A 22,519-nucleotide genomic window follows, 5' to 3' on the forward strand; every position below is an offset into this window, starting at 1 on the left:
CTATGTTTTGAAAATATAGACGAAAGACTATCACACAACAAGTAGTGGTTTATTTTCAATAATATTTCTTAAACAAAAAAATCTTGTGATCTTTTTTTATTTTTCTCAACTTTCATTGTTTTTTTTTCTATTACAAACTAAAACAACAATAATTTTTCTAACAATTTACTTTATTCAAATCCTTGGGCTCTTCGTATAGCCGTTTCTTCATCGTTTGTATTCATGACCGTAAAACCATAAGGTTGCATTGTCATACTTGCGGTACCCGAACTGATGGTACGTAAAATACTTGAATAATTCGATAGTTCTGCTAAGGGCGCATTAACCAAAATCAATTTGTTTTTGTCGCCCTTTGGCATGACATCATTGATGGTGGCTCGTCTCCTACCCAAATCGGCTAAAATTCCAGATGTTCGTTCATTGGGTACAACAATTTGTATTGACATAATGGGTTCCAGTAGTCGCGTACCATTTTCTGTTAAAATCTAAAAATGAAAGAAATATAAATGCCTACGAATTATGTTGTGCCTCAGAAATTACCTTTTGAATACATTGTGCGGCTGCCGCCATTATAAACGAATCTGCCGTTCCCCTTCCTATGGTAATATTGTGCAATTTAATTTGGGTTTCCACCACCTGTCCCCCCACCTTGGGTCCCCTTTCCAGGGCGGATATACAACCCTTGCGTATGACTTGCAGCGTTCTCGGTCTTATGGCCAATAAATTATTTGTATTTTCTGGCGATTTATCTAAACTGAATATGTCCTTTTTATCCTTAACTAATTCCAATGTTATGGTTACACTTTGCTTCGAGCCGGCAATCTCTTTTTCCATTGTCAGTGTTGTTTTGGCAGGATTTTCAATTGTTTCTTTATAGGCAATTTGCAGGGGACCCAAATCAACTTCGATCTTGTATTCCGTTAAGATGCGTGACTTTATTATATCCATATGTAGTTCACCCATACCACCCAAAACCGTTTGCCCGGTAACCGCATCAAAGGAAACCCTCAAACTTGGATCTTCTCTTTGCAGTTGTTTCAAAGCCAATTCCATGGCATTTTGATAGGCTGAACTGGGTGGTTCTATGGAACAGAAATACACGGCATCTGGTATTTGGGGTTCCAGTGAAAAGATTTCATTAATGAGATCCGCATGTACTTCATCATCACCATCATCGACGTTGTTGGCCATGACATCAGTTTTCTTCTCCAGCGATTTTTGTAAACGTTTTTGGGCATTTTTCAGAGATGTTGTACTTGTTACCAACAAATCTCCGGTAACGGTGTGCTAATAATATCAAAAAATTTAATTACCACAATTTTTCAATGGAAGCTATTTTCATACCTTCAATCCTGAACACAAAGCTACATCACCTGCCTGTGCCGCTTGAATTTCCCGATATTCATCGGCCAGGGGTTCGTACATTTTACCCACAACTTCCGATTGCCCTCGAGTCGACGTTAAGCGCATACTTTTTTTCAGATCGCCTCGGAGTATACGTACCAATGTCAAAGGCCCTCTCTGTTTGTCGTGGACAATTTTAAAAACTTTACCTACAAAATCATCTCTACATCAATATAACAATAAGCAGGTTGCTCTAATTTTGCCAATAACAACTTACTCAAAACAGTCATACAATTGATTACGTTCATTTGGATGTGGTAGATACTGTATGACAGCATCCATTAGTGGTTGAACCCCCACATTTTTATATGCTGATCCCAACATGACGGGTACAACTTTTTGATGGCAAGTGGCTTGTCGTAGGGCAGTGTATATCAAGTCATTTGTTACCTTGTCGAAACCATCATTGCTAATGACAAAATCAGCCAAGTTATCATCTATACCGGAGAGTTGGTCAATTAAGGCATTTCGTTTGTCTTGTAATTCCAATAAGGTATTTTCATCTGTTACCGGTTTCGATTCGTAGACACGGCCCAGACTTTGGGCATTCCATGTAATATGTTCCAGACGTATTATATCGTAAATAGCTGTAGAGAACAAATTACATGGCAGTCATATTCAAGACTGAAAATTGAATTTTAATACTCACACAAATTTCCTTTGGAATCTTTGAGTGGATATTGCAAAGATATTGGCTTGGCATCCAATTTAGTTTCTAGATCTATAAGGCATTTATCGAAATCTGCATCAGGACGATCCATTTTATTGACAAAACTAATTTTGGGCAAACGATGCTTTTCGGCCTGTGACCAAACCGTCATGGTCTGAGCCTCTACACCCGCTGTACCATCCAACACAACAACAACACCATCCACGGCATAAAGCGATTGCTCCACTTCCATTGTAAAGTCTATGTGGCCCGGTGTGTCCAAAAGGTTTATTCTATAAAAAAAACTCATTATTTACATCTTCAAGATCATTATCTACTATTTCACATTCAAAACTCACTTTTTATCCTTCCAATGAAATGTAACCGCTGAACTGCATATTGTAATACCCCTCTCACGTTCTTGTGTTAAATAATCAGTTACTGTATTCCCACGATGCACTTCACCCAATGAACGTGTCTTTCCCGAATAGAAAAGCATACGTTCGGTAGTGGTAGTCTTTCCTAAAGGTTCAATATTTCAAGTTTCATTCAAAAATTCTAATCGAGGCTCTTACCGGCATCGATATGTGCCAATATCCCAATGTTACGTATATCTTTGGTGCTAAAACAACGTCTATGGATATTTGTTAGATTTTTACATAATTCTAATCGAATCGCTCTAAACAGGGACATTGTAAACAAATATATGGCAGATAAATAAATGGATAATTTCCTGAAAATCCGAGTTTTGGAATTTAATAGCCAATTTGGCTGGACATGCCACAGGTGAAAAATCTACAAATCAAAACAATGCTTCTTCATATTTTGGTCCATTAAAATGGCATGCAAATTAACTGATAGCATCACTTAGATGCACATTCTGTCTAATTCAACATTTATACTTTATAAATTTGTACATTTTCCTTATAATTTATCGAATGAAATTAATGATATGAATAACATTTTGAAATAATGTTGATTTTAAGATACAATTTTAAATTAAATGCTGTTTCTTTAAAAATGTGCAATTCCAAGGGTATTGATATCAAATGTATCAAACAGATGTAGGCAACTGTAAGTCGTTTTTTTATTCAGTGTAAAATTTGTATGAAACACCCTGTGAGCCAAAAATGCAGTTGTAAACCAAAATGAACGCTCTGCGTGTCCGCTCCTTGCGGTACATCCCACACGAGGGGTCAAAATTTTTAAAAAATATATTTTCTGCACAGAAAGTGAAAGGCAAAATTGAATTTGCTCTAAAGCTGGCCATAGACGAACGATTTGTTGGTGTGATTTGCAAATTTATTGCTGCGATTTATTGCATATCGTTTCTCCACACACGCTCGAACAAATCATAATTCGGCCAACGTTGAAGAGTAAGCATATGCTACGAAGCGTATGATGTTCATTTTGTGTTTGAACTTCGGTTTGTGCTTCTGTTTGAATTTTGTGGCAGAAAATTTTTTATTTAACAATTGGTTTTTTCTGTTGATAGGAAACTTAAAAAAACATGTGCGACGATGCAGCGGCTGATGCAGCTGCGCTTTTAATTATATATACATGTTTCGACATGGAAAATAAAAAACAAGAAAAGAAAAAAATCGAAAAAAAAAGAAAAAGAAAATGGAGTGAAGAGTGGCTGCTCGAAAGAAAAAAGCAACCTCTTTCCATTTTGTTACGAGTTTTTCCCATGATTTTTGTTTTTCTAATTTGTCTTTATATTTTTCACTTTTTGTTTGCCAAATGGCATTTTCATTTTTTAACACAACAAAAAATTCTATCATAAAGTCTTTGCTTGCCATTTTTTGTATGCACTACACGACCTTTCGTTACAATGGTTGAAGAGCAACTGAAATGGCAAAATGGCTTAAAATTTGCGCAGTAGCCCACACACGTATGATTTGTTTGCCAACAAATTGCAAGTTTTTGAAAATTTTCAAAAACTTGCAATTTGTTCGCAAACTACCCCACAGACGTAAAAACGCGACCACAAACCCAACAAATTGCTCGAATTTATCGTTCGTCTATGGCCAGCTTAACTTTGCAAATCCTAATGTTTGCGTACTTCCCATACAAAAGGTCACAATTTTCAAAAAAAAAAAAATTTTGCAAAGAAAGGGAATCAATAATACAATTTTGCTCTAATTCTGAAAATCTAATTCCTGCAAATCCTGAGTCAGGTGCAAAAATCGATAATATCAGTCTACTCCATCAAGTGTCTCTCCCACAAAGGGTCAAAATTTTGAATAATTATAGACCAAGATCTGGTATTAAGACGGAATATATCGGTCCACACCTTCTGGTACCTCCCCCACAAAAGATCAAAATTTTGAATATCCTTTATGCAGATAAAACGTGAAATTAACACCCGATTCCATTTAGACTTGGCACATTTGAATATTTCTATCAACACAGGATCTGTTATAAATACGGTAGATATCGAACCATTTCTTCTGGTATTTTCCGCACAAAGCGTCAAAGTTTTGAATAATCAAAACGTTAAAAAATCCGAAATAAGCATTTTTGTGTGTTTGGCATACAATTTCAAAACAACGGATCTAATGCTTGATTTTTATTAATATTATCTTAAATTAAATAAACTCTCCGAAAAGTGGAGTTATAGAAAGAAAATATTGTAGTCTGGTGATTTCTATATTGATCGCTAGTGGATACACCACTTTAATGGTAAATGGTTATTTGTAAAGTATGTGAATCACCCTGTGCTAGCTTGCAAGTTTTTTCATTGCGAATTTTTTGCAAACACTTAATTTACATAATTTTACGAGTATAACAAAACTGCAACTACTATCAAGAAAAAAATAAAAAATTCTCTTCATTTAATATGTATAAACTTTGAAAAGGTATTATTCTTTAATTTGATGTGTGGCCACCGCGCATTAATAACGATTAATTCGTATTTTTGCATAAAAATAACTTTTGACACACCCTGTAAATATTTAGCGCTTCAATTTTTGTTTGACTGCGTCATTGAAGCATCCATCCAGCAGTTTGTCCCATCTGAAAATCAGGACATCTATCCGATATAAAGATGTCCACTTCCACAAGGCCAAAGAGGAGAGCTGCTGTAAAAGCTGTGCAAGTCATAGAAATAAGTGATAATGATGATGACGATAGCTATGCTGAAGAGTCACCAGAAAAAAGACCAAGAAAGACTACTAAAGTTACGGCAAGGAAACCCAGGGCAGTGACAAAGGAGCCAAAAGAGAAAAAGGAACGCACAAAAGCTGCAACAACACGTAAGCCAAGAACGACTAAAAAGGCCGCAGCTGCTGCAAAAAAAGATGAAGAAATACAAGATGAAAATACCCCACCAAATGTTTTGCCAAGTGATGGAGACAATATTGTTGAATCAATTGATCTAGAGGACGATGAGCCGGATGGGCAAACACAAAGCCATGAACCTCAAATGGATTTCCAACAAAATGAGAGCTTTGAAGACGATGGCTGTGATGTGAGGCCCCATCCTCCGCCACAGAAAATACAGGGAAGAAGTAGTTTTTGGGGTGAGTTCAACAGGTGTTTCCTGCATTTAAAATATATTGTTTTTAATGGGTTTTCTTAATTTATTTTGCAGCACGACGTAAAATCTGGACCATTGACGAGCTGTTGGCTGAGACAACCAATATAGAACCCAGAGCAGCCAAGAATATTGTCAATTTGTTTGAAAACGAAAACACTATTCCATTTATCTGTCGTTATCGTCGAGATTTGATCAACCACATTCAGCCCGAACAACTGCGAGAAATTAAAACTTGTTACACGGAAATTGTTAATTTACGTAAAAAGGCTGAAACCATTGTGACGACCTTGGAAAAGGAAAATGTCATTGACGAGGAAATTCGCACGGAAATGCTGTGTGCCAAATCACCGGAAGAACTAGAATTTTTGGTATGTGGAATGGGATGATTTACTTTTAGTTTAATAGTAATTTTTTTCCTATCACTTCAGTATGCACCTTACAAACCAGCCAGTCGCGGTTCTTTGGCAGAGAGAGCAAAAGCCTTGGGCTTGGAAGAGTATGCTGACCGCTTATTGCATGGAGAATTGCCTCATGTCCATTTGAAAAATATTGTTGATCGTAAAAATCCAGATTTGGATACCGAAGAAAAGGTATTCAATGGGATATGCCATATAATATCCCACAATATAAGTAAACATACTGGTGTTTTGGAGGAGATAAGGCGATTGTAAGTATAATTATTTGACAAAGGAGTTTTGTAATACCTATTATTTTTATGCAGGCAAAAAGTACATCGCATTACGTTAAAGACATCCAAACTAAAACCCTCGAAGGATGCTAAAGGCTCAGAAGAAGCTAGCAGCAGCAATCATCATCATCATCATGGTGGAAATAAAAATGATGCATCCAAATATGAAATGTACTACGACTATTCCAATGATGTGCGCTATTTAAAACCCCATCAAGTTTTGGCCATAAATCGTGCGGAAAAACTGAAATTTCTTTCGGTTAAAATAATTGTAAATGATTATTTCAAAAATGAACTAGAACGTTATATACGTTCCATATTTCTCGAGGAGGGTGTCAAATATCCCCTACGTTTGGAGATCTTTAATAAATCCTTTGAGGAATGTTATAGTAAAAAGTGTAAGTTGGAATGTCCTTTAAAGGCTTAATGAATATTAATTTCTTTAATGTTACAGTATATCCCTTGGTATCACGTCAAATACGTTCGGATCTCAATGAATCGGCCAAGAAAGCCTCAATTGACGTCTTTGCCAAGAATCTCAAACAATTGCTGTTAATGTCACCACTGAAGGGTGAACGTATTTTGGGTATTGATCCAGGATTTGCAAATGGTTGTAAGATTGCTGTCATTTCGGAAACTGCCGATGTCCTGGAAACTGGTGTTATATATCCTCATCGCCGTAACACTGATCCCGAAGAGTGGGGTGAAAAATTGGCGAAAATTTTAAAAAGGCACAAGTATGTAATTGTTTTTATGGTTTGTGGTTTCTTTTAAGGGGTTCTTGGCTTTTCTGCATATAGGGTTTCTGCATATAGAGGGTTTTTTTGCATATAGAGGGCTTTTCTACATACAGAAACTACCACATGCGAAGAGTACTACGTCGTATCAGATCTCTTCCCGACGAGGAGGAACCACCGCATTTTACGTTAGGTGATGTTGCAAATGTCATTCGGAATGCTAAGTCATCTAAAGCGTTGGGCCCAGACGGAATCTCAATGGTAATACTGAAACAACTGGATACGCCAGGTGTCGCTGTCGCTAGCCATTCACATAGTTCCCGAAGCCTGGAAAATGGGTTGGGTGGTCCCGCTACTGAAGCCAGGCAAGAATGCCAGCAAAGGCGAATCGTACAAGCCGATTTCGCTTTTGTCGCCAGTAGAAAAGACTCTCGAGGCTTTACTCCTGTCCAGCATTAGAGAAAGCTATCCAGTGGCCAACCATCAGCACGGATTCCGTCCATAACATAGTACCACAACAGCACTACTCGCCATTTCACACATATTAGTAGAGGATTTAGCCAGAACAAGCCGTGTGACAGAACAGTGTTGGTAGCCCTTGACCTATCAAAGGCATTTGATAGGTCAATCATGTCATACTGTTTGAGGACATGCAGAGAACTATTCTCCGATCAAGTTTGAAACGTTGGATAATTAACAATATGTGTGGACGTCAGTCGTACGTGGAATTCGTCATACTGTTTGAGGACGTGCAGAGAACTACTATTCGGCCAAGCTAAAACGTTGGATAATTAACAATATGTGTGGACGCCAGTCGTACGTGGAACTCCGGAACAAGAAGTCCAAAGCCCATAGAGTGAAACAGGAAGTTTCCCAAGGTGGGGTAATATCTTCGAAACTGTTTAACCTCTACCTTTCTGGCATTCCTCACCCCCCACACGGCATAGAGATCGTAACGTATGCGGATGATTGTATGATCATGGCGTCGGGCCCAGTGGTCGATGACATATGTGAAAGGTTGAACCCCTATCTCGCGGAGCTTGCCGCATACTTCCACGCTAGGAGTACGAAAATATGCACCCGAAATCAACGGCCACACTCTTTACCACATGGTCTGCGGAGATAAAAACAAAGCTGAATGTGCAGGTCGAGGGAAATTTTATACCGACCACGAACTAACCCGACAGCATGTTCAAGTCCGCGTAAGCCACTGCTATCTGCGACAAGATGAAAAGTAGGAACAAAGTCCTCAAGGCGCTAGCCTGAAGCACTTGTTGTGCGGACAAGGAAATCTTGCTAATCTCTTATAACGCGATAGGTCGGTCTGTGGTGAGCTATGCGGCTCCAGTGTGGTCTGCAAATACTAGTGCTACACAGTGGAAGCACATCAAGACCGCCCACAATGCTGCTCTGAGAACTGCGACAGGGTGCATCCTCATGACATCAGTTAACCATCTACATGAGAAGGCAAAAGTCCTTCCCTTACGTCAACATAATCATATGCTTTCGTTGCAGTACCTGCTTGGGTGTTACCGTGAGAGTCATCCCAACCATCATATGGTGGATAACTCTCCCCCACCCAGGCGTGTCAGGAAGGACATACATGATCTAGAGAGGGAGGTCCAGCGGTACAAGAGAGAGCCTCTAGATCAAGAAGCCTATCAGGCAGGTCTGCGTGGCATTCATACCGATGCAGTTGCAGATGGACAAACCAGGGTAGTTTTGACGCAATTATTTTCAGGATGGTGCAGTCGTCTCAATTTGTATTCGGCACGATGTGACGAAGGTGCGTGTGACGTCTGCCCGTCGTGTGGTACAGGCCCGCACAATACGCCGCACCTCTTTAATTGCACAGCCAAACCTACCCAACTCACTCCAGAAGATATCTGGCTACAGCCCGTTAAAGTAGCTGAATTGTTAAACCTGGAGCTTGAACCAGATTAGCAAAATACAAGCATCCATATGTACTACTGCTATACCAACAACAACAACCAGGTGTTTGAATTAAATATTTTCCTTTATTTGTAGATGATCGAAAGAACTTAATTTGAAGAAGTTCGGAAAATCTTTTAAATTAACCCTGATGGTCGTATTTATTTTAGGGAGATCAAACTGTCCTCTTTTAGAATATAGAATATACTATAAGGAATTCCAGTGCCACATAATAAACTTTATATGGCCCCGTTTTTTTTAGAGAGGATCTGTAAGGTTTCTTCTGAAGAAGACCTGTGTGTCATGTATATAAATATCTCGGGATCATTTTTAAAAGAAATCCTGTAGGTCTTCTTAAAACGAAAATTTACTTATCACGAAAATCTTTAATTCTTATGCAGTATTATAGGACTTTCTACATAGGATCATGGGGGTCAACCCCTTGTGTTTTTTTTTTCTTTCTTAAAATAAAACAATTGATATTTATTTATGCAAGTCCTGCCAAAATTTAAGTAACATTCATATTTCTCCCTCTTTCAGATGCCGCTTAATAGCTTTGGGCAATGGTACGGCCTGCCGTGAAACTGAATTCTGGTTATCCAAACTTTTTGAATTGGGTATTTTAGATTCAAATCTAATACGTTATAGTATTGTCTCTGAACAGGGAGCCTCCATATATTCTTGTAGTGATGTGGCTAAAAAGGAATTCCCCAATATGGATATGAATGAAATAAGTGCTGTATCAATTGCACGACGTCTCAATGATCCACTTAGTGAATATGTTAAAATAGAACCACGACATATTGGTGTTGGCATGTATCAACATGATATCAATGAGAAGCAACTAAGTGAATCTCTGAACGAGGTTGTTTCGGAATGTGTAAGTTATGTGGGTGTTGATATCAATACAGCGAGTATAACGGTGTTAAAGTAAGTGAGGATTAAGGTTTGAGTAACAAAATTTGGGGATATAAATATTGCTTTTCTTTTCCCTTTCAGACACATAGCTGGTTTGTCTGAAAAGAAGGCCGAAAAAATATTACAGCATCGTGCAGATAATGGACCATTTAAGACGCGCAAAGATTTATTGCAAGTAAAGACAATTGGCGAAAAGACATTTGTACAATGTGCTGGGTAGGTTGGAGTTTCAAATATTTCGAATTGTAATTTCTTAAATATTTTATCTCTTTTAGTTTCATACGCATTGATCCTCGTAGTTTGGGCGGACGTATTGAAAATCTTCTCGATTGTACTTGGGTGCATCCAGAAAGTTATGCGGTGGCCAAAAAGTAAGTCTCATGAAATAAACTCATTGACACTCATAACATTTATGGCTACTATTTTATTTCCAGAATAATATCCAAATGTAAACTGCAATTGGATGACATGGGTTCGCCAGAGTTTATACAAAAAATTGGAGATTATGTAAAGTCAAATAACATTGAAACATTGGCTAAGGAATTTAAAACCCCCAAGGAGAGAGTTAGTCATAAAATTAGTACTTCCATTTTTTCCTTTTCATTAATGTATTCTCTTCTTGTTTTTTTTTTTTAGTTGGAAGTAGTATTCCAAGCTTTGCAGCGTGAGCTGTTCAAAGATTATCGTAGCGATTTCGATAAGAAACCATTATTTAAACAGGGTCTAACACGCATCGACGAACTGTCGGAGTGTGAAGTGTTGACGGGCGCCGTCACGAATATAACACATTTTGGAGCCTTTGTTGATGTGGGCATCGAATGTGATGGCCTAATACACATTAGTAAAATGGGAAATGCCAAGTTGTCGATTGGTGATCGTGTTACCGTATCGGTAATATCAATAGATGTTAAACGTAAACGTTTGGGTTTACGTTTGGAAGAAATGCTTTTGGAAACGGACACCTCATTTTCGTTGGGTTAATACGGTACTATTTATTATTAGTGTTTATTGTTCTATTATGTTAAATAAAACAAATGCTCTATTTAAAAGCATTTAAATTTGAAATGTTGTTGTTGTTATTAAGTCAGTAAGATTCAGCCGCAAAATTTTGCAATAGATAACGAGAATGGACGATAGTGCTATTAGAAACTGGAAAGCAAGGACACAAGGTGATTCTCTTCCCTTTCGCTACAAGCGGGGGGAGGCAAAGCCTTGAAAAATGTGGAAATATGCGTGAGGTAACAGATATAGCGGACCGAAGTATTCCATTTTTATACTTCACCTTTTGTTCGATATCCTATTTTATGCGAAATCATAAATTTCGATAAATTACATATTCATATCAGATTTCTGGTTAAGAGAAATATTTAGATATAGCAACTTGTAAATAATCGCGAACTTGTTTCGCAAGTTATGACAGATATAAGTATTGGAAATTGTGACCCTTTGTGGGAGATGTACCAGAAGGGGTTGGCTGATATATATCATCTTCACAACAGATCTTGCGTTAGTAAAATTATCGGATTTGTGAAATTTAAGCGTTTTGTTTTCCAAAATCTTACACCCTATTTGGGGGAGGTATCAGAAGAAATAGTCCGATCTCTACCATCTTTATAACAGATCTTGTGTTGATGGAAATATTGAGTTTTGTCAATTCTGAATGGAATCGGATGTTAATTTCGTGTTTTAAGAGCTTCATGGTTACTCAAAATGTTGACATTTTGTGGGGGAGGTACCAGAAGGAGTGGAACAATATATCCTATCTTCACGCCAGATCTTGTGTTAGCAAAAATATTGTGATATGTGCAATTTGAAGATAACCAGATGCTTATATCGGATTTTATTATCGTTTTGGTTATTCAAAACTTTGACCCTTTGTGGGGAGGTACCAGAAGGAGTGGAACAATATATCCCATCTTCACGCCAGATCTTGTGTTAGCAAAAATATTTGGATGTGTGAAATTTGAAGAGATTTGGATGCCTATTTCGCCATTTTTGAGCGATTTGTTATTCAAAATCTTGAACCATATGTGGGGGAGGTACCAGAAGAAATGGTCCGATCTCTACCATCTTTATAACAGATCTTGTGTTGATGAAAATATTGAGACGTGCCAAGTCTGAATGGAATCCGATATTAATTTCGTGTTTAAAAGCTTCATGGTTGCCCAAAATGTTGACCCTTTGTGGGGGAGATACCGGAAGGAGTGGACCGATATATATTGACACCAGACCTTGGGTTAATAAAAATATTGCGATGTGTGTAACTGAAGACAATCGGATACTTATCCTTTCTATTTCTGTGCAGCAAATTCTTTTCTTTGCAAATTTCGACGTTTTGTGTGGGAGATACCGGAAGGAGTGGATCGATATTGCCCATCTTCGAACTCAAACTAAGCTTTATAATAACATTACGAAATACCAAGTTTGGATCAAATCGGATACTCTCTTCCTTGCATGGATGGAATGCATATTAAAAAGCCAATGAAACAACACTTGAGCAGACAGGAACGCTTACAAATCAGGGGTAAAATTCTCGAATACATTATTTTATTAATTTCGACCAATTAATTTTAATATGTTTTGATAGTTTCAGAGAAACATATATCTAGGCCATGAAGGCCGGAGACTTCAACAAGTACAAATTGATATAGGGGTGACACATGAAGACCTTCGGTATCAAAAAAGCTTAAAAGGAAACGAAAAACGTATTTCTTCGAAAAATAAAAAATCTGCTACAACTATAAACCATTCTAAACCATTGTATAAATAAAACGCAAAACTAGTTGTATTTTGGAAGAATTTATTTGTATTAATTATTTTTGTTTTGTTTTTATTCCTTTTTCATTTTATTTTGAATTATTTGTCGTTAGTATATTAACAGATTTTTTTTTAATATTTTAAGAGTGTATTTTCGAGTGAGAGTGAGTTGTCTGTGAAGATGATTGAATTCTTTGTTTTTGGTAAATATTTCGATTTTTAAATTTTTTTCAAAATTTTCCTTTTCTTTAAATCTGTATTTGATGAGTTAAAATTTTCTTTGCCATAAATGTGTCTTTGCATTGCCATAAAAACGATATTGTTTTATTTTACATTTGAATATTAAAGGTATGCAATTTTTTTTAGGAATTTATTTGAAAATTAAAATCAAAAATCATTACAAGCAACATTAAGTTCTTTTTATTTTTGTTCAAACTAAATGCATTTTAATTCTCTTATTTCATTTCAAAAATATTAAATTGTGTATATGCCTCATTTTTATTTACTTCTTTCATTCTTCAACGATTATCTTTTCGTAAAATGTGTATTTTTTAATACATATCTATTGTTTGGTTTTCAATTTTTTTATAATTTTATTTTTAATGTCTATGTATATTCGTTTTCTGTTTAATTTCACTTGTAAAATCGTTTCTTCAATCAATGTTTAGAGTATTTTTTTTATTTCTCACAAGTCGTCCTTGAAGATAAGATTTCCACGAACCCTCCCGAGTGAGAAGTTTCCTTAGATTTGTTTAATTTCTTTTCAAGCTATATAATTTCAGTTTTTATTTTTTTCCATCCGAGACTTTCATGTATTTTTTTATATATCTTGTCCTTAGATTTGTTAGATCATAACAAAAGTTTCCTGTTAATTTTAAAAGAAATAAATAAAAATAACTGTAAAATAAAATAACTGTAAAATAAAATTGTACAAATTGTACATAACTAATTGTACAGAACTAATCCACAACAAATACAATTTATCAAAAGTTATTATTTTGTGAATCCAGACTAAAGGACGTTCATGCAGATATCTCAAACTGACGTTTACATAAAAATGAAGTCTGTTTTTATTATTAGTTCCAGCGGATAGCAACATCACGACACCATACTTATTTTTTTAGAGTTTTTTCCAATATTTAATATTTTATTGAAAATCAGCTGTTTTGTGGCCGATGTGAAAATGTTTAAATTTTTCAGACAAAACATTCAAGATTGTGGTTACGCCATCAAATAGCAAATTTTCGAAAAGGTTTTAGTAAAAATTTCTTTCAGAGCTAGGAATTTGTACCCAGATTCCGGCAAAGTATTTTTTCATTGGAGGACGGATTCGGATACCCGGATATTTGACGGAAAAATCCAAAGTAAAATCTACGAAATAAAAATTTGATGAAGAATAATTTCGCCTCTGACATCATCCTTCTGAAATGATGTTAAAAAAGACCTCCGACAAATTTGTACAAAGAGTGAAACTTACTCGAATTCGAGCGGGAGTACTCCTGAGAACAGAAAAAAAATCGATCAAACTCAATTTTTCGATGTCGCTCGGGAAGGAGTGCGCATATTTTCTTCGTTTTCATTTCGTTTAATACCTAGCAGTTTGTACTCCCGCCGAGCACTCTTTTAATTTTTGTCACTCCATATTTTAATGTATGTAAATATTTCCTATACTAGTTCACACCACCATTTCCCATGCTCTTCTACAGTGCATAGCAGCATCAAAATCCACACAATTAGAAAACAAAATATTTTTTTTCACTCATTTACCATCTTAGAGCAAACTCTTGCCCTATTTTGAGCGATTCTGGTTCTACTATAATTTTTCAAACAGGAGTAACTCGGGAGTGTTCCGTGCAAATCTGTGCTCCGCTGTATAGGAGGAATTTGAAATGTTTCCGTCGAAAAATGTGACAAATCTTCAAAATACCAAATATCTTGATACACAGTTATATGAGCTATACCAAAACTAGGGCCTATATGGACAGTTCTAGGCGAGGATATTCCCTATATACAGGGAACACAAACGTCTAATTCACAACAAAATATGGTTAAAATGTGACTTAAACAACCAAATCACCTTAAATCTGCGGGTGCAGCTGTATAGAATTTTCTCATTTATTTAATATTTTGCTCAATTTTAGAATGTATTAAAAAGCGTAGGAAACTTGGATTTTCTTTCCAAAATTTTATCCAAACGCTTAAAAAAATTTCTTGTTAAAATCGCATAAAATCTTTAATGGCCCAATCGCAGTTTACGTTTCTTCTAAATATTCTTTGCTTTTATACCCTCAGCCATAAGGCTACAGAGGGTATATATCATTTGAAAAGTCCAAAATGTGCCTAATCGAAGTAACAGTTTTAGAGCCTAGGTCTCTTTGGACCAAAATACGTGGTGCATCGTAATTTTATTATCAAACTTTGATCAAGTTCGGAGATGGACAATATCGGCCTACACCTTCTGGTGCCTCCCAGAACAAAAAGTCTACATTTTCAAAAAAAAAAAAAAAAAAAAAAAATACTGCACAGAAATAGAAAGGATCATTCGATTTTGTAGAAACTTTGAAAATCCCAATATTTTCGTCTGTGCTAGGTCAAACATGAAAAATATTGTCCTGCTTCGATAGGTACCTCCCCCATAAAGGGTCAAAATTGTGAATAATTATAACTGCTATGAAATGTGAAATATGAAACCGATTGTCTTTAAATTTCACACATCACAATATTTTTATTAACCCAAGGTCTGGTGTGAAGATGGAATATATCGGTCCATTCATTCTGGTACCTGTCCCACAAAGGGTCAACATTTTGAATTACCAAAACGATCATCAAATCCGAAATAAGTATCCGGTTCTCTTCGCACATCCAATTATTTCTACTAAACATGATCTGCTGTGAAGATAGGATATATCGGTCCACTCCTTCTGGTACCTTCCCCTCAAATTGTCAAAATTTTGAATATCCATGCAGCTCATAAGACGCGAAAAATTAACATCCGATTCCATTCAGTCTTGGCACATCTCAATATTTCCATTAACACAAGATCTGTCATAAAGATGGTAGAGAACGGATCATTTCTTCTGGTAAGTGCCCCACAAAGGGTCAAAGTTAGGAATAACCAAAATTATTACAAAATCCGAAATAAGCATCCCGTTCTTTTCATATTTCATATATCCCATTATTTCTACTAACACAAGATCTACTGTGAAGATGGGATACATCGGTCCACTCCTTCTGCTACCTCCCCCACAAAGGGTGACTAAAACGATTATAAAATCCGAAATACGCATCCGGTTCTCATCATACTTCACACATTCAATTTTATCTGCTAACACAAGATCTGTTGTCAAGGTGGTATATTTCGTCCATTCCCTCTGGTACCTACCCCACAAACGGTTACAATTTGCAATGCTTTTATCTGTCATAACTTGCGAAACAAGTCGGCGAATATATACAATTTGCCCTATCTAAATACTTCTCTTAACCAGAAATCTGAGATAATTATGAAATTTATGATTTCGCAGAAAATTGGATATAAATGTTTGATTTCCTTCAAATTTAGCACATACCAATATTATTATCAGTATTATTTGAAGTATCAAAATGGAATACTACCGTCCGCAATATCTGTTAACTCACGTATATTTTCACATTTTCCAAAAATTTGCACATATCAATGTAAGGAAGTATTTATATCAGTCTTAGGTCAGACACGAATTGGTCAACTGCTTCGGAACCTCCCCCTTAAAGGGCCAAAATCAATCATAACTCAAGGCTGGGGGTCTGTCAGCAAAACCGACTGATATTATTTTACTTGTTTTATCTAATTATTCTTTTTCTTTTTAAAATCCTACTTCTTCTGGATGTGGAAAATAATACATTAGAGCCAACAACAGGCCAAAGATTTTTCTGGTTAAGAATAGTGTTGGCTTGTCAGACTTTATAAAAACAACGTTTGTTTATTAGTGGAGAACGATGGTAATGTTTACCCTGCCTTTTTCTGGTTTATGTATCGTTCACTAGGATTTGTGGCAACTTTGTTACTAGTCTTACCTAACCTCTTATAATATGAGAGGGCAAAAAACATTAGTACAAGATTAGACTGTAACAGGGGGCAAAATTGGGAAAGGCTACGACTGCCTTAGACAACCCAGGTTAGTTTTGGTCCAATCACTTTCAAGGTGGTACGGAGATCCTTCTTTGTATGGAGTGGAGAGCATCTGTCCAGCAAACCGGACAAAATCGTTTCTACTGCTCCATCAAAATCAACCCAACTCACTTCGAAATGTTTATGGCCACAGTCCTTTGAATTAACTGCATTTTTAAAGTTTGAAGTCGCGATGAAGGTTCGAAGACTTTCTCTTTTCCTTTAAAAAACCAAAAAGAGGGGGTAATCCAATTTTATATTTTTCCCTAACAACCAATTAAAACAAAAAAAAATAAAGTTTATTTTTTTAATGTTATAAATAATTTTATTGAGATATTTTTTGTTGTTGTTTGTTTGTTTGTAAGAAATATATACTGAGAAGACAAATTGCATGTGTTTATTGCTTGTAAGACATTGTTTTAATGGACGAAAAGAAAACAAAAAAATAAAACAAAAAAGATATGTGGCAAATACAAAAAAAAATGGAAGAGGAGTAGGAAACAACTTAAAAATTAACTAAATTAGATGTTGACTTATTTAATGGAAAATCAAATTGTTATTTGTTTTGTTTTTTTTTTACAAAAAAAGGACATTATGTGTAGTATGTCGTTACATGGTGCTATATGACAATTTATTTGTTGTATATAGAGTGTTTGTAATTTTTAATTATTTTTCAATGTCATTATGATGTTTTTTATTTGTTTTTGTTATAATTTGTTTTTTGAATATTTAGTTTAATTTTTCTCAAGTTTTCTTTTTTATTATAATTTATAATTTTGTTTTGTTATTTCGTTTTTATTATTTTTTTTTATTTTTATCATTTAAAATGATAGTTTAGGTAATGTTTAAGTGTATTTTTCCTTTTTGTTTTTTTTTTATTATATTTTTTAGAATTATGGTCTTCTTTTTGTTTTTTTCGTTAAATATCGTTAAAAATGCTTATTTTTTATTTGTTTTTTTCCTTTTGTTTTTTAATTACTTGTTTGTTTTTATACATTTATTATGTGTATTATTTGTTAACTTAAGTATGTACTTATTTTTTTTCATTTATAATATATAAATATTTATATATTTTGTTTTTGTTTTTTGTTTTTACTTTTGATAAAGCCTAGTTTGTTTTTATTTTTATTTATAGTATAAAGTTTGTTTCTTGTTGTTTTCTCTTTAAAGTTAAACTAAACATATAAAGTGATGATGTTGCAAAAGTAAGGTTATGTGTATGTTTTCTCGGTAGAATGTATAAAAAAATACAAAAAAAAGAAATTCTTTTTAAATTATTATATGAGACAAAAAAAAAAAACAAATAGTTTATACAAATAATAAAAAAATAATAATAATAATAAAATGTAATATATATATAAGTTTGTTATTATCACGTATCAGTTTTAATTAGAGGGTGCCAAACAAACCATTTCATAGACGGCGTAATGTAATGGAGACCTTTAAAAGGTTAGCTATAGATAGAAGACCTTCTGAGGCCCATTTACAGATGTAAAATCCTTTGGGTTTTTGCAGTTGTAAAAAGTCCTTTAAAACCTTTAAAAGGTCAGCCATAGATGGAAGACCTTCTGAGGGCCTTTTACAGATGTAAAACATTTTGGGTTTTTGCAGTTGTAAGAAGTCCTAATGGAGGTTTTCTATAGATGGAAGACCTTTTATGGATAGAAAATTAAATAGACATCTCCTCTATAGAGAATATCTTTGAGAGATCTTCAACCTGATTTCAATTGATTTTATGGAGGATTGACTTTAACGACATCTTCTAAAAAGAGAATACTTTGAAAGGTCCGAATGGAGATTTTCAATGGATGGAAGATCTTATATGGATCTTCTATAGGCAAAAAACTAGGCATCTTCTAAGCAAAGAATATCTTTGAGAGATCTTCAAGTGATTTCTATTGATTTTATGGAAGATTGACTTAACGACATCTTCTAAAGAGAGAATACTTTGAAAGGTCCTAATGGAGATTTTCAATGGATGGAAAATTTTATATGGATCTTCTATAGGCAAAAAACTAGGCATATTCTAAGCAGAGAATATCTTTGAGAGATCTTCAACCTGATTTCAATTGATTTTATGAAGGATTGACTTTATAGACTTCTTCTAAACAGAGAATACTTTGAAGAGTCCTTACTTGTGTCCTAATGGAAATTTTCAATGGATGGAAGATCTTATATGGATCTCCTATGGGTAAAAAGACTTGATAAGCATCTACTAGGCGGAGAATACCTTTGGGAAATCTTCAATTGATTTAATGCAGGAATGAATTGGCGGAAGACCCTCCTCCCTATGGAAGGGTTCTTACAAAAATGTAATTTGACAACATTTTTTGATGTCAACTACAAACAGAAGTCATTTGAAGGTCTTTTAAAAGGCAAAAGCCTTCTGGGAACCTTTTAAATATAGAATAGCTTCTTGAGATTTCCAAGGTATGGAAAATCTTATATGGATCTCCTATGGGTAAAAAAACTTGATAGACATCTTCCAAGCAGAGAATACCTTTGAGAGATCATCAACCAGTTTCCAATTGATTTTATGGAGGATTGACTTTAAAGACATCTTCTAAAGAGAGAATACTTTCAAAGGTCTTCAATTGATACCATATCTTATGGAGTACTTCAATAACTCCAGATGATCCTTCCTATGGAAGAGTGTAAAAAACTGTAATTTTACAACATTTCCAAACTAAAGGACTTTTTTGATGTCAACTATAAACAGGAATCTTTTGAAGGTCTTTTAAAAATCAAATGCCTTCTGGGAATTTTTCACATATGAAATAGCTTCTTGAGATTTTTTATGCCTAGATCCCTTATTGGTCTTCTATACAATGCTGACTGTTTACTAAGTATTTTACATCATGAAGGCCTTTTATGAACAGAAGATCTTCAAAGGGTCTGTCTTTTATGTGTGATTTGTTGCACTCCCCCTAAAAAAGTGTGAGGAAAGGCGGGGCAAAAAAAATATTGTTCTCTAACATAATCAATGGAAACTTAAATTACAACGATACCAATCTCTCTGTATATAAAAACATATTTTTGTAGGCATTTTTTTTCTTGTTCTACTACTACTTTTTTTCATAACAAAGTTAAACAAATAAAAATAAATTTCGTTCTGATTTTTTTTTTTTTTTTTCATAAATTAAATTGCAAAACTCATATGCACACTGGGGAAACGAAGTTCGTTGCCCTTCCTTAAGGTATTGTGGATTGCCTTTGTTGTATGTATCGCCATAGGTTCATTTTTTACCTCTTCTGTGGGTGTGTGTAAATTAAATAATGTAATGTTCAAATATTGTATCGTTGCCCTGTGTTTGTAATGACGATCACTTTCTTTCTTTATTATAATCTCTAAACCCACATCGTATCGATTTCTATTTCTTTTTCTCTTTTTTCCTGTAAACAAAAAAGAAGAAAGAAAGAAAAAATACAAAAACAAATTAAAATAAAATAAAATAAAAGGAACGATTTAAAAATAATCTAGAATTATAAAAAATATATGTAATCTATTTTTGGTTTATAAAAGTTTGACAGACATAACCTAAAAACTCAAGAACGCTATCTGAACAGGAATGGATTTCAAATAATACAGAAATATAAAAAAATAAGTAAAAAATGATAAGTTCAAACCATGAGAACTTTCAATATCCTACATCGTTTTGATAATGAAGTTAAAGTTTTCCAAATGCCATAAAGTGGGCGATATCGTTATAGGGGTGCAATACTAAAACGACGAATATTTAGAGGTGTTACAAATGGAACGACAAAGTTAATACACCGTTCTTTTCATAGTGGAGAATATAAAAATGTGTAAGACTAATTTTGTTTACAAAAGATCTGTGAATATAACCTCGAAAACTTAGAGTAGTAAAAAATTGCTTGAAATGACTTCGGTTATTAGTCGGCTAAATCATGAATAACAGTTTAGCAAATAACTTCTCTCTTTTTCCCTAGATTCTTATCATATTACCAAAAATTCATCTCGTAAAATAATTGGGAGGGAGAAAAGATAGACATCACAAGTGCTCACAACATTTTATTTTTTCCAGGAAAAACTCATTTGCAAAATTAAAGGGAGTTGGCATAAAGTTCGAAATATTGCTAAGAAAAAGCAAACACATTTATCTCGAGTGAACATTCCTGCAATCATAACACATTGAGGAGAAATGACTGAGAAGATGGCAACGGCGTTTAAGGGTCTTTTTCGTACCTTGTGTACCCTATCGTTAAGCCAATGTGAAGTGTTTTCGTTGTTTTTTATAAAAACTAAGCAACATAAATCAATTAATTTCCAATATTAGTATTCAAAATTGTAACACATTTCGATAAGTCTGTGGAGCAACATAAAATTTGAAAATACGAAACTAAACAGTCAGATGCACCCAGGTTTCTTGGCAGCTTTCTTATGCCCTTCACCATACATAGTATGGAGGGTATATTAAGTTCGTAATTCCGTATGTAACTCATCGAAATAATTTTAGACCGAAGAAAGTATTCTTGATCAGCGTAAAATTCTAAGACGATTTAGTCCTGGTTGGGAGTTTGAAAACAGAAAACAATCCTTGGTATTTTACACACTCCTGCAAGTTTAGCAGATTTGCTTGCACAAAAAAATATTAAAACAAGTAAGCAAAGGCTACAGTCGAGCGGGGCCGACCGTTGAATACCCTACAACACTATAATAAACGATACAACGAGATACTCGAAAGAATTCCACAAGATATTGTGACAAATAATAAAAGAAAACCAACAGGTTTCGTTCTCTAATTTTCAAATAATAGCAACTTAAACTAATTTAAATGGTCTTCCTAGATCTGGAACCAATAATTCCCAAATACCTATAATCTCTCAGAAGTGGCAAAAGATTAACATTTATTATTGGTTTTTGACTGAAACGCATATATATGAGATACAGCCATTTGACTATATTCTTCAACGAAATCAGCGTTAACGAAATAGTCAGAAGTGCGTCTTTCCTGTATTTGTGAATTCTCCAAAAAGACACTGGAATGGACATTTTCGTATTTTGCCTACAAAAGTTGGCAAACTATTTCCCACATTGAATATTTTTGGATGGCCATCCAAAACTGCTTGGCTTTTGCAATGTCCGGTAACCCCCATTCAAATGTGCGTGAGGATCGGGCGATAATTACGACCTGCCGACAATTTTGCAGTTTTTTGGTCCATTTCAACCCCTAAATATATGGCGATCATCTCCAAAAAGAGTAGGCTTCTATTCTGACCCTCATCTTATCCCCATGCAAAATTTCGTAAGGATCGGCTCATAAATGCGATCTGTATATGATATCCTGATATCCTAACTACTTAGTTTTGTTAGCTGTAAAAATATTACCAAATGTTTAATTCAAAATGAAAATATGCCAAATATATGACAAAATTGAAAAAATATGAGAAAATTTTACAAAATCAATATTTTCATCATTAGAGAGATATTTTTATGCGATTTTTTTAGACATTTTTTCTTTCCTGCCAAGAGGCCATTCTGAATTAATGAGAACTGTCGAACTCAGTTCAGCCGTTCTCGACATATAAGAGATCTTTCAAGCATATCTTCTTTGATAGACATATATATCGCACATATTTCGCTATATATCCGATTTGCTGGATGTTAACATCAATGTAAAGGTCAGAAGTAACCTTGTCATGGCTTTGTGATTTCGCCGGTATTTAAAATATTCGCGGTTTAATGAAAAATTTCGAATTTTTTCAACACAAAAATATGGTCTATTTT

General features: G+C 34.7%; 2 protein-coding genes across 2 annotated transcripts; one reads left to right on the top strand and one right to left on the bottom strand.

Annotated features, from left to right (window-relative positions):
• Window positions 1-102: 102 nt before the first annotated feature.
• Window positions 103-2,837, bottom strand: LOC131805413 (ribosome-releasing factor 2, mitochondrial-like). Its single transcript, XM_059128547.1, has 7 exons — window positions 2,629-2,837; window positions 2,413-2,575; window positions 2,054-2,346; window positions 1,622-1,991; window positions 1,345-1,567; window positions 541-1,287; window positions 103-485 (listed from the first exon to the last, which is right to left on the bottom strand). The coding sequence occupies exons 1-7, from the start codon at window positions 2,744-2,746 to the stop codon at window positions 171-173; spliced, it is 2,229 nt and encodes a 742-aa protein (XP_058984530.1). The 5' UTR covers window positions 2,747-2,837; the 3' UTR covers window positions 103-170.
• A 2,148-nt stretch (window positions 2,838-4,985) lies between these two features.
• LOC131805412 (uncharacterized protein YdcI-like) lies at window positions 4,986-10,934 on the top strand. Its single transcript, XM_059128546.1, has 10 exons — window positions 4,986-5,577; window positions 5,649-5,962; window positions 6,023-6,261; window positions 6,316-6,680; window positions 6,737-7,019; window positions 9,492-9,881; window positions 9,951-10,085; window positions 10,145-10,240; window positions 10,304-10,433; window positions 10,506-10,934. The coding sequence occupies exons 1-10, from the start codon at window positions 5,103-5,105 to the stop codon at window positions 10,848-10,850; spliced, it is 2,772 nt and encodes a 923-aa protein (XP_058984529.1). The 5' UTR covers window positions 4,986-5,102; the 3' UTR covers window positions 10,851-10,934.
• Window positions 10,935-22,519: the final 11,585 nt, after the last annotated feature.

Source organism: Musca domestica, unplaced genomic scaffold (assembly GCF_030504385.1).
Source record: "Musca domestica strain aabys unplaced genomic scaffold, Musca_domestica.polishedcontigs.V.1.1 55, whole genome shotgun sequence".
Taxonomy (NCBI): Eukaryota; Metazoa; Arthropoda; class Insecta; order Diptera; family Muscidae; genus Musca; species Musca domestica.

What these genes read in the sequence shown, in the direction of transcription:
- LOC131805413 (XM_059128547.1), bottom strand. Translation starts at nt 2,746, where the DNA reads ATGTCCCTGTTTAGAGCGATTCGATTAGAATTATGTAAAAATCTAACA. An exon ending in ATTGGCACATATCGATGCCG is followed by an intron (nt 2,576 to 2,628) that starts GTAAGAGCCTCG and finishes TTGAACCTTTAG; the next exon opens with GAAAGACTACCACTACCGAA. An exon ending in CAATTGTATGACTGTTTTGA is followed by an intron (nt 1,568 to 1,621) that starts GTAAGTTGTTAT and finishes ATATTGATGTAG; the next exon opens with AGATGATTTTGTAGGTAAAG.
- LOC131805412 (XM_059128546.1), top strand. Translation starts at nt 5,103, where the DNA reads ATGTCCACTTCCACAAGGCCAAAGAGGAGAGCTGCTGTAAAAGCTGTG. An exon ending in AAAATTTTAAAAAGGCACAA is followed by an intron (nt 7,020 to 9,491) that starts GTATGTAATTGT and finishes TCCCTCTTTCAG; the next exon opens with ATGCCGCTTAATAGCTTTGG. An exon ending in TTAAAACCCCCAAGGAGAGA is followed by an intron (nt 10,434 to 10,505) that starts GTTAGTCATAAA and finishes TTTTTTTTTTAG; the next exon opens with TTGGAAGTAGTATTCCAAGC.